Source organism: Sinocyclocheilus rhinocerous, unplaced genomic scaffold (assembly GCF_001515625.1).
Source record: "Sinocyclocheilus rhinocerous isolate Xijiao unplaced genomic scaffold, SAMN03320098_v1.1 scaffold1119, whole genome shotgun sequence".
Lineage (NCBI taxonomy): Eukaryota > Metazoa > Chordata > Actinopteri > Cypriniformes > Cyprinidae > Sinocyclocheilus > Sinocyclocheilus rhinocerous.
The window spans coordinates 205,373-217,950 of record NW_015664308.1 but is presented as its reverse complement, the minus strand read 5'-3'; the positions used below and the strand labels follow the sequence as shown (position 1 = coordinate 217,950).

The 12,578-nt window shown below is 44.1% G+C and overlaps 1 protein-coding gene across 1 annotated transcript in view; it reads left to right on the top strand.

Moving 5' to 3' along the window:
- Positions 1-2,008: 2,008 nt before the first annotated feature.
- LOC107730050 (brain-specific angiogenesis inhibitor 1-like) overlaps positions 2,009-12,578 on the top strand; it is a 16,356-nt gene continuing 5,786 nt past the window's right edge. The window contains 18 exon segments of the mRNA XM_016540784.1: positions 2,009-2,116; positions 4,299-5,135; positions 5,968-6,117; positions 6,385-6,480; positions 6,565-6,729; positions 6,817-6,981; positions 7,125-7,289; positions 7,396-7,560; positions 7,648-7,749; positions 8,628-8,734; positions 8,833-9,027; positions 9,119-9,152; positions 9,775-9,881; positions 9,959-10,153; positions 10,634-10,742; positions 10,828-10,971; positions 11,061-11,136; positions 12,435-12,558. Of these exon segments, the coding sequence (XP_016396270.1) occupies positions 4,436-5,135; positions 5,968-6,117; positions 6,385-6,480; positions 6,565-6,729; positions 6,817-6,981; positions 7,125-7,289; positions 7,396-7,560; positions 7,648-7,749; positions 8,628-8,734; positions 8,833-9,027; positions 9,119-9,152; positions 9,775-9,881; positions 9,959-10,153; positions 10,634-10,742; positions 10,828-10,971; positions 11,061-11,136; positions 12,435-12,558 (2,799 nt within the window). The 5' untranslated portion in view covers positions 2,009-2,116; positions 4,299-4,435.

The window sequence follows — 12,578 nt, the reverse complement described above, 5'->3', positions numbered from 1 at the left end:
TCACTGGAGTTCTAACAACACGCACACCAAAAATACACAACATTGAATAAATTAAACAGACTTCCCAATACTTCCCAGTATATACTGTATATATATATATGCACACACACACACAAACAATATTATCACAATATCATCCAAAAGTGATGCTGGTAACACTTTACAATAAGGTTCATTAGTTCACATTAGTTAACATGAACTAAGAATGAACAATACTTCAGCATTTATTAATCTTACTTAATGTTAATTTCAGCATTTACTAATGCATTATTAAAATCACGAGTTGTGCTTGTTAACATTAGTTAATGCACTGTGAACTAACATGAACTAACACTGAACAACTGTATTTTTATTAACTAACTCTAACAAAGATTAATAAATAGTGTAATACATGTATTGTTCGTTGTTTGTTCATGTTAGTTAATACATTATCTAATGTTAACAAATGACACCTTATTGTAAAGTGTTACCGTGATGCTTTATAAAAACTTTAGTTTAACTTTAGAGCGAAAATTGGGGTTTAAATAATTGTAACCCAGAAATTGGTAGTATATTTCACAAATAATTACAAAGAAATAGCAAGTTACTCGTTGAATTAAGCGTGAAATAGTATTTTCAGTCAACAAAACTTAACAAAGTTCATTGGTTTAAAGTTGCCAACACAAACACTCACTCACACACACACACACACACACATACATGTTGTGTTTCCATGTTTTGTGGGGACTCTCCATAGGCGTAATGGTTTTTATACTGTACAAACTGTATGTGCTATTGCCCTACACCAACCCTACCCCTAAACCTACCCCTCACAGGAAACTTTGTGCTTACTTTCTCACCTACCCCTCACAGGAAACTTTGTGCATTTTTACTTTCTCAAAAAAACTCATTCTGTATGATTTATAAGCTTGCTTCCTCATGGAGACCTCAAAAATGTCCCCATAAGGTCAAAATTTACTAATATTACTATCCTTGTGGGGACATTTGGTCCCCATAACGTGATAAATACCAGGTACACACACACACACACACACTCACACTCACACACACTCACACTCACACACACTCACACTCACACACACTCACACTCACACACACTCACACTCACACACACTCACACTCACACACACTCACACTCACACACACTCACACTCACACACACTCACACTCACACACACTCACACTCACACACACTCACACTCACACACACTCACACTCACACACACACACACACACACACACACACACTCACACACCTAAAAATAAATAGATAAATAAATAATACTACGTCTACTACGTGTTTTGTTGTTTTAATAAGTATTTTATTTTTCTGTTTGAATAATTAAGTAGCTTGATTATGATGTATTTAAACTGAAAAAAAGTGGTGTTGTAGAAACTATTTTCACTCAGAATTTGTTAGTAAATTTCACACAAGAAACTGTAATTAACACATTGAATTAAAGGTGAATTTAGAAAGACCAAAAAAGTCAAATGTACTCCAATGATCATATCGTGTCGTAATGTTGTTGTCGTTTAGACACGTTTGATTGATTGTTGATCGTTTGATGTCATAGTGAGAAATTAATGTATTTCTTATCTGATCGCATCTCACTGCAAACAGCTCAATTGCTGATTTTGCTGCAATGCATGGTTTAACTCATTTGGGATGTAGATTAAAAAAAAATGTGTTTTTGCAAAGTATTCCTCCTGCAGGTGCATGACATTAATGAGTGTTGTTTGTCAAAGAGTGTGTGTTTGGTCATGCACACAGCGATGGGGTGTTCCACACGCCACTCCGACTCAAACACTTCAGACCACAAGCAGCAAGACTCCGAAGCCGAGAGTACAAGTACCAACCGCGACAGCAGAAAAAGCATTTCGTTCTTTGCCCGTTATTCGCTCGCTCGCTTTCGCTGGAATACAGAAGCAGCAGGAGCAGCATTAGAAGAGGTTGGTAGTAAACTCTCTGGAGTTTGGTCAGAGTCGCTTTGTGCCGTTAGCCCGGGACGTCTGGACGCGTTGTGACCCGTTCCCGCATCCCAGCATTCCCGCGGAAGACTTTGAGACTGTCGGATGGAGAGCGCTTGTTAGACACGCTAGAGTACCTCAGTAACAGGTAAGAGAAGCTGCCGTTTGTTTTTATGCACATGTGATCGAGGATGGTTTGCAAACTTGGTTTGGTCAGTGGTGCTTAACTACCTGATGATGTGCGGTGCGAGGCTGGATGGAGGTCTGCATGCATGGATGCATGGATGGATGGATGGTGCCGAAGAAACGCTCTTGAAAGCCGCTTAACTTGTGTCGCTGTCCGCGGTTCTGAAACGCTCTTTACAGTCGCTGAAGTTGTGCCGCTGTCCGCGGTCCTGAAACGCGCTCGACACCCGCTTCTTTAAGCTGTTGCTGTGTTGTGCTATTTGTCTTGTATTTAGCTTGTATGTGTGTCTTTAGTGAAAATAAGATCGTTTGCCAGTGTATGTGAAATCTTGCACACGTCTTATCTTATGAACAGAAGATAATTTAATGTTTATGCTTATTTAAGCATGATACACTCAAATGCTTAGTGAGTAAAGTATTGACGCAATGCACGAATTTCTACATGCTTTTAGTTCACTTTAGTTGCTTTTAGCATCTGCACCTTATGTTCTAACTACAGCGCATTTTATAATCAGCCAGTATTCATGCACTCTGCATGCTGTGTTTACTTGAAAAGTTGTTGCGCACTGATAATTTTGCTCCTCTTTTCAGAGTTTGGCTGATAATGTCTGCAGCGTGTGCAGCGCAGTCATTTGTTTGCACATAGTGAGAAATTAATGTATTTCTTATCTGATCGCATCTCACTGCAAACAGCTCAATTGCTGATTTTGCTGCAATGCATGGTTTAACTCATTTGGGATGTAGATTAAAAAAAAATGTGTTTTTGCAAAGTATTCCTCCTGCAGGTGCATGACATTAATGAGTGTTGTTTGTCAAAGAGTGTGTGTTTGGTCATGCACACAGCGATGGGGTGTTTGTGTTATTGTTCTGACAGCACTAGACACACATTGAGATGTCTCAGCAGCAGATCTGAGCTCACAGATGGCTCCGCGTGTGCTTGGCAGAGCCGAGTGTGTCTCAGACTTTCCCAGGATTAAAAACAAAGTGTCTGTGTTTGTTTAGATCAGATGCAATCTAACATTCATCCCAGGATCAGACCAGCCAGAAGACATCAGGGGTTAATGAGCGCTGGCTTCACTTGCACGGACTCACATAAACTCTGTGCATCTGTCTCTCTCTCCGTCTCGGTCTGTCTGTCTCTTTCTCACACACTTCCTGCTGACTCTACTTCAGCTCTTTCGAAAATCAGCTGTTTCCATAACTACAGATGTAATGTGTAATTTCAGCCCCCTATTTGGGGGTATAAAAAGAGGTTGAGTGGCAGAGTTGAAGTACTCTCATTTTCTGTAGAGCTGATCATTCCCGGTTTCTCAAACTCAATGGAGTGCAGAAAATCAGACATGAGCTGCATTAGTGATGTAACTGAAGACAGCCAACAGAGCAGAGCAACAATTTATCTTATTTTATGCAACTGTTGAGCTTTAGTTTTTCAGTCTCACACTATTAGTTCAGAAAGAGGAAGGTGATGATGAAGATAAGGGGACATTGGTTCTCCGAAAAGGACCTCTCACAGCTGCTCTCTCTCTCTTTCATCTTGCTCCTGAATGAGCGTCTTTGAGCGAAAGAGAGCGAGGCGCCAGAAAACAAGGCAAGTTCTATAATAGAGCGAGGGACTGTGCTTGGAAAGAGAGGGGTGCAGCTTATAATGCACAAAGATGCTCCAGACATTTCTCGAGCACCTGTAGCTATGGCAACAGTCAGACTTTGAAAGTTCCACAATCGCTGCATTCTGTCAGGGAGGGGCCATGTGTTCCTGCAGAAATATCCTGCTCTCTCGCTGTGAGAATCTTTCCAGCGCTGAACTTTCGTGGGTGAGAGCTGAGTCTTCGTGGACGTCAGTTTGATGCAATCGGCTCTGCCACGTGTGAAAGCGTGGGCAGGAGAGAACGAAAGAGCGATGCGGAGAGAGATTCCTGTGAAGGGCGCTGTAATTATAGTCTGAGTGTAATGGCAGCGCGTGCATTAGCGGCAGCGCTCTGACAGGGCTCGTTCAAATGCAAACTAATGCTAATGGAGGGTACAGCTCTCGACTATAGATATGATTTAGATGGCAGACCTGTTCCAGTATGATAATTACAATGACTGTTGTGCTATGATTGACACGTGCTAACTCTGAGTCCCTTCTGTTTCTTGTTTTCCCACAGATATGTCCCCTTCAATCTAGTGAAGAATCAAACCCTCCATCCGCATTTATCGAAGTGAACACATCAAACCCCTGCCAGATCAAAGAAGCCCAGTTAACTCCTATCAAAGGGTCCACCTGTCCTCCTGAAGCGAGAACATGGAGCGGCGGTTCGTCTCATTGGCGCTGTGCGCTTGCATGTGCGTGATGTTCGCCCCGGGCATCTCCACTCCCTCCGGGCCAGCATCCGCCACCTGTGCCACCCTGGAGCAAAGCCGCTTCTTCGGTGTGTTCTCCTCTAAGACCGCCCTGTCGTCAACGCCATGCTCCTGGACCCTGCAGAACCCCGATCCTCGCCGCTACACCGTCTACATGAAGATCACCAAGCCTACCGAGTCCTGCACCCCACGACAGATCCAGACCTTCCAGTTTGACTCGTTCCTGGAGACCTCTCGCACATACCTGGGCATGGAGAGCTTCGACGAGGTGGTCCGACTGTGTGACGCTTCCTCTGCGGTGGCCTACCTGGAGTCCAGCAAACAGTTCCTGCAGGTGCGGAAGGTAATGCCACGTCTGGGTGCGGAACCCGTGGAGGAAGACGAAGGTAGCCAGTTCAATGCCGAGTTTCTGGTCGTGGGTAAGAGGAACCCAAGCATGCCAGCCTGCGAGATGCTGTGTCAATGGCTGGAAGACTGCCTGGCCACCAGCACCCATGGAAACCCCTGCGGCATCATGATGACCCCCTGCCAGTGCTGGGAGCCTCCCAAAAGGAGGACCGGTGGCTGCTACAGGGGCGGAGTCTACACCGAGAAGTGCTCGCCTACCGTTAGAGACAGCAACCGCGACGCCGAGATCATGAGTAAGTCAAGTCACCATTATTTATATAGCACATTTTACAATGCAGATTGTGCCAAAGCAGCTTTACAGTATTAAACAGGGAAATAGCGTGTCGAAATAGTGTTCCATTCTCCTCTGGCCAGACGAGACCAGCAGTTTATTTCTAGGCTGCAACAAAGTCAGATTGTGCAGAGGACTCATCTGGTTCCCGTGGTCTACCGATGGCCGTCTAGGTGATGAGGTCTTCAGAGGGGATCTGTCTCTAGGGCTCATCTAGTTGACAAGTGTGTGAAATGCAAGGTTCCAGTAGCAACTCATTCCAGCAGGCAAAACTGTATGCTCTCCTAAAAGAGAAGAAACATCTATCGATGTGGTTCTGCGGGAGCAGCTGCTCTATAGCCGCGCTCCCCAAGCCTCCGTTAAAGCAATCAATGCCCTGTGCTTGAGGTTGTCATAGCAACCTGCCGGGCTACAAAAGCACCACATCCAAAGAGCACCTCGGGTATAAGAAGCAGTGCACCCTTTAAAACGGTCGTCTCATGTGGTGTCCTGGCATTTGGCCTTCAAAACTTATTTTTGTTTAGAAAAGGTTCAAAAGCGCTTGTTTGTCTAAGAGACTTTTTCGCCCCGCTGTGCAAAACAATGCCACATCGATCGTCAATAAGCTGATTTGATGCCTCTATTATGCCCCTGAAGTTTGCATGCAGATAGTTGACCAGCAGATGTCAGCAGCGTTATCATGACTCATTCGCAGTGAATGTCCTTCTCTCATCCACCTCTTCAGCATTACTCACCCACCATGTGCACTTAACAGCAGTGATGTGATGAGGCATATCTGTGTTATGTGTTTGCAGAAGGCTGGAATGGGTGGGGCCGCTGGTCCGAGTGCAGTAATGAGTGCGGTGGTGGAGTCCAGGTGCGCAGCCGCGTGTGCCAGCCTGAGGATGGTGTCTGTGAGGGCGTCGTAGAGGAGGGACGGGCCTGCAACCCTCAGCCCTGCATAGGTCAGTTCCACGTCCAGAAATGTGACCCTGGAGCACAAAACCAGTCATAAGGGTCAATTTTTTAAATTGAGATTTATGCATCATCTGAAAGCTGATTAAATAATCTTTCCATTGATGTATGGTTTTTTAAAACAGGACAATATTACCTACAAATATACCTGTGCTGCTTATGACTGCTTTTGTGCTCCAGGGTCACAAGTGTGCACCACAGTGAATGCACAAGCATGTTGTCTGATCTTACATGTGGCTTTGCATTGATTTGTGCAGGTCAAGTACGACAGAGAAGTCAAGGTCTGCGTTCCATCATCGGCCAACGGCGTGATGCTGATGGCACCGTCATGGTGAACCAGGCCCCTCAGAAAGGTGTGTGTCTCTTTTGCAATGCTAGAAAGCAGTCTGGAAGTTGTGGAAGTGTTGTGCTAAATCAAACTCTTTGTTATGCTGCAGAAGAGGTCCAGCAGGACACGTGGTCTTCATGGAGCGTGTGTTCCATGAGTTGTGGTGAAGGTTTGCAATCACGCTCACGCTCCTGCATGACGTCCACTTACAGCACCCAGTGCACCGGCCCTTTGAGAGAGAATCGACCCTGCAACAACACCGCCGCCTGCCCAGGTACTGCAGCTCGCATATATTCAATGCCTGCATTTGTTTGTCTGGGTCCTGGAATTGAGGGATTGATTAACGATGCTGTGTTTGCAGTGAACGGAGCGTGGGACGAATGGGCTCCCTGGAGTTTGTGCTCGTCCACATGCGGCCGTGGATACCGTGATCGCGTCCGTACCTGCAAACAGCCTCAGCATGGCGGAGAACCCTGCCGCGGACCTGTCAAACAGACCAAGTTCTGCAACATCGCTGTCTGCCCAGGTCAGTCAACTGACCGCTATTCCAGATCTCAACACCAGATGGCACTGTTCACCATAATAACACAACCCCTTTCAAATGCAACAAGGAAGATGGCTTTGGAGCTTCAATAATAATAATTTATTCTGTCTTTCCCCTCTCTGTAGTTGATGGCTACTGGAATGACTGGTCCGCATGGACTCCTTGCTCTGCCTCTTGCTCAAATGGAACGATGCGGAGAACTCGTGAGTGTAACGGCCCCTCGTACGGAGGCTCAGAGTGCAGAGGAGAATGGCAAGAAACCACCAACTGCTTCCTCAGAGACTGCCCAGGTACAGTATTCCTGCCCAAATGCTTGCTAATGCATGAATATGCTCCCTAAATGGTTCTGCACAAGTGTTTTTATGAAAGATGCTCAAGTGTGTTGTCGCTCTCTAGTGGACGGGAGATGGCTGTTGTGGAGCTCATGGGGCAGTTGCAGCAAGTCCTGCGGTGGAGGCCATCAGCTCAGACAGAGAGCGTGTGAAGGACCTTTCTTTGGTGGAGAGCCATGCAACGGAGATAAATCAGAACTGCGAAACTGCAATGAGAAGCGGTGCCCAGGTGAGAGCTCAAACCAGATGTTTTACTTCAATTCTGCACCAGTTTTGAGCCAGCTTCTTTAAGGGCTTATAAAAATGTGTCTCCCAGAACCTCATGAGATCTGCGGGGAGGAGAACTACGGCAGTGTAGTGTGGAAGAAAACGCCCGCAGGCGACACGGCTGCTGTGACCTGCCCTTCTGATGCCACAGGTACTGATCTGAGATCTCAGTCATCCGGCGCTCTGCTTTCTGTGTCACGGCCTGATTTTAGCTCTTTCCCCGCCAGCGTTTTTGAAAAAAAGTTGCCAGCATTTTTGATGATTTTCACTAAAATTTCATGGCCCCCAGAATATTTTGTTGTATGAATATCTGCAAAATGCAGTACACCAAAATAAAGAACAGACCATCTACAAAAAAAAAAAAAATTATTCTAGCTTCAAGCATTCTCTTTTATCAACACTTGAATGTAGGTAGGTTTCATTAAAAAAAAGCAGCAAAGAAAGAAAATCACATTTTTTTATCAAATACTACATCTGGATCATATTCAGTAATATTATCAAAGCAAAGCTGCAGTAAATGGCTTCCATCAGCACTCCCAAAGCTTCACAGGCCTTTACCACTCTACCACTCGCTAACATTAGGCAGTTTTCATTTATATGCGGTTTAGTGTTGATGATCGCATTATTTTTCATATGCATATGCTTACATATGAGATCACTGGTTTCTGCGTCTTCCTGGTTTGTGTTTTTGATCGAGTGATTCTAGACTCATTCAGTCAAGTCACCTTTATTTATATAGCGCTTTATACAATACAGATTGTGTCAAAGCAGCTTTACAGTGTCAACAGGAAAATAGTTTGTCAATAATGCAAGAGGACAAAAACAAAGAGGCATTTTTCCAGCTAAAGTCAATTCATTGATGATTCAGTGATGTCATCGTCCATCATTCAGGAGATGCAGCGCCCCCGTGTGTATAACAGTGAGAACACAGAAACTCGGAAAATTAAGAGTTTGGCAGGGAAAGAGTTAATGAAAGAGACAGTGCTTCCCTCCGGATTGCATTAACCCTGGTCTCCCTGACTCCTGCAGGCCTGATCCTGCGCAGATGCACTCTGGACGCCGTAGGTCTGGCCTTCTGGGAGAACCCCACTCACATCAAATGCGTCTCCAAAGAATTCCAGGACATCCAGACCCTGGTAAGCCTGACGGAACACCGTTAACCACATGCATACTAGCACTTCATGTTGACCTAAAGGCCTCAGGACAGCGCTCTCAAGCGTTCTTCTCCTTCCAGATGCGTGATCACGTGATTCGGTCTCAGAGCGGTCAGCTGGTGGACGGTGTGTCTGAGGTGCTGTCTAAAGTGAGGATGGTGTCGACTGACAATATGAAGTACAGCGGCGACCTGCTGGCTGTGATGGAGGTCCTGAGGAACAGCACGGAGATCTTCAGAGGCTCAAAGATGAGCCTGAGCAATGCAGATGTGGAGGTACGCAAAACCACAGCGCGCAACGATGATGGGAAATAAGTGTATGTGAGAGAAACACTGATCTAATAACATTGATTTGTTTGACCCACAGAATTACGCTCATTCTCTTTTATCAACACTTGAATGTAGGTAGGTTTCATTAAAAAAAAGCAGCAAAGAAAGAAAATCACATTTTTTTATCAAATACTACATCTGGATCATATTCAGTAATATTATCAAAGCAAAGCTGCAGTAAATGGCTTCCATCAGCACTCCCAAAGCTTCACAGGCCTTTACCACTCTACCACTCGCTAACATTAGGCAGTTTTCATTTATATGCGGTTTAGTGTTGATGATCGCATTATTTTTCATATGCATATGCTTACATATGAGATCACTGGTTTCTGCGTCTTCCTGGTTTGTGTTTTTGATCGAGTGATTCTAGACTCATTCAGTCAAGTCACCTTTATTTATATAGCGCTTTATACAATACAGATTGTGTCAAAGCAGCTTTACAGTGTCAACAGGAAAATAGTTTGTCAATAATGCAAGAGGACAAAAACAAAGAGGCATTTTTCCAGCTAAAGTCAATTCATTGATGATTCAGTGATGTCATCGTCCATCATTCAGGAGATGCAGCGCCCCCGTGTGTATAACAGTGAGAACACAGAAACTCGGAAAATTAAGAGTTTGGCAGGGAAAGAGTTAATGAAAGAGACAGTGCTTCCCTCCGGATTGCATTAACCCTGGTCTCCCTGACTCCTGCAGGCCTGATCCTGCGCAGATGCACTCTGGACGCCGTAGGTCTGGCCTTCTGGGAGAACCCCACTCACATCAAATGCATCTCCAAGGAATTCCAGGACATCCAGACCCTGGTAAGCTCCATCTACTCATACTTCATGTTGGCATAAAGGCTTCAGGACTGGATTCTCAAGCGTCCTTCTCCTTCCAGATGCGTGATCACGTGACGCGGTCTCAGAGCGGTCAGCTGGTGGACGGTGTGTCTGAGGTGCTGTCTAAAGTGAGGATGGTGTCGACTGACAATATAAAGTACAGCGGCGACCTGCTGGCTGTGATGGAGGTCCTGAGGAACAGCACGGAGATCTTCAGAGGCTCAAAGATGAGCCTGAGCAATGCAGATGTGGAGGTACGTGTGTGTGTGTGTGTGTGTGTGTGTGTGTGTGTGTGTGTGTGTGTGTGTGTGTGTGTGAGTGTGAGTGTGAAGTATGTGTCCTCACACATGCACATTGTGTCTCCATACCAAAAAAGAGAAATAAAGAAGCAGAGAATTCGAGCGCACCCACATGGCAATCTGCGACAGCAGACACCGCCGACACACACACGTCAGCTAACGAATCAGTCATCAGACCATTCAGAGGAAGAACTGAGAGATTCTCTGTGTGTTTTTAGAACATGCTGTTTTAGTACTATTTATACACTATTATAGTATTTATGAATAATTTAAATTAGCTTTTTTTATATTTTCAGTTTCTGTTTTAATTAGAGATTGTAGTAATTGTATGTGCTATTGTCAGTTTAATTAGTTTCTGTTTGTTTATTTTAATATTTACATCTATATCAGTATATCTATGTCTATCTATATCAGTGCTGTTTTGCTCTGCTGCAGATGGGCGCAAACATCAAGGAATTCTTCAGTCTGATCGAGAGCTTCATTGACATGATCGGACGTCAGATGAGAGATTTCCAGGACATCTATGAGGTCACCGACAATCTCGGTGAGTGTGAAAGGGGTCAGGAGTACGAGGCAGCAGGTGGATGTGTGAGCGTGTGTTTCTGACTGGTTTATGACCGTCTCTTCAGAGCTCAGCGTCCAGAAGCGTCCGCGCACCATGACCTCTGACGTGACCTTCCCCCTGAAGGGCTGGCGAGGGATGATAGACTGGGCGCGCAACTCAGAAGAGAAAGTCACAGTGTCCCGCAGCGCTCTGAGTCTAGACGTGCCAGGTACACACACACACACACACTCACACACACACATTCTGACGTTTGTTTCCTGAGTATTGAGACTAATGCGGCTCTGAATGTGTGTGTAGATGCTGAGCAGAGCACTGGGTTTGTCACGGGGATCGTTCTCTACAGAAATTTGGCTCCCATCCTGTCCTTCCAGAGGTACAAGAGCTCAAACATTGCTTGCATTCTGCTGACAAACTTCATATGAATGTCCTGATGAAACTCAAATGTTATGTTTTTTTGTTAAATGTGTCCCTGCAGCACAAAAGCAGATCATGTTCCATGAAGATATTTAGTAATTTCCTACCGTAAATATATCAAATCTTAATTTTTGATTAGTAATATGCATTGCTAAGAACTTCATTTGAACAACTTTAAAGATGATTTTCTCAATATTTAGATTTTTTTGCACCCTCAGATTCCAGATTTTCAAATAGTTGTATCTCAGCCAAATATTGTCCTATCCTAACAAACCATACATCAATGCAAAGATTATTGATTCAGCTAATTTAAAAAAAAATGGACCCTTATGACTGGTTTTGTGCTCCAGGGTCACAAATAATCAGTTCATTACAAAGAGATAAAATGCAGATTAAAACATTCACTAATCTTAATAAATATTGTTTTATTCAATTTACTATATTTGATTAAATTCAGTTTTATTTATCAAATAAAATCTATTCTATTTATTTATTCAGTTTATTTTGTTTGATTTAACTCATGATTTTTATTGATTATTTATTTTACATATGCACTTTTATTGTTTTTATTAAAACATGTGACGTCAGAGCAGATAGTGAAGGAAAATCAAAGCAAAGATCAGTGACGAGTTTGAAATGTGTCTGAACTCTTGACTGATGTGCACCTGATCAATACGAGTGATTCTGATCGATCGATCGTCTCCCAGGTTTAAGTCCCCACCAGAATAGAAAAACAGGTACACACACACACACACACTCTCTCTCTCTCACACTCACTAATACTAATAGTAATACTAACTATACTAACACAAATAATGCACAAATCCTGACAGAAAGGAAAGTAAATAAATAAGAAGTCAGTAATGCCACTAAAAATAATCAAAATGACACTATGCATGATTTATGCATGAGGAATAATTTACTGCCTTTCAGACTAAGATTTCTTTTTTTGTGCAGTGATTTAATGAAAGAACCTTTCAGTGATCAATTCTTAAAAAAAGCATTTTTTCTTAGTCTGATTTTAATAAACAGAAGAACCTTTATTTGTATTATAAAATCAAAGAAGAAGCATTTCAAAAACACAACAACTGAGAGCATCACTGTACTGTGGTCTGGAGTGTGTGTGTGTGTGTGTGAGTGTGTGTGTGCGGGGTTTATTTGACAGTGTATCTAACTCTTATGTGTGTGTGTGTGTGTGAGTGTGTGTGTGCGGGGTTTATTTGACAGTGTATCTAACTCTTATGTGTGTGTGTGCAGCGCGTCTCTGCTCGGCTCCTGGTCCGCGCGCGGCTGCAGATCGGTGGCGCGCGACTCCAGCACCGCATGCGTGTGTGACGGACTGTCCACCTTCGCCGTGATCGCAAGACCGAACCCCGATCCGGTAAGAGTCCGATCATCACC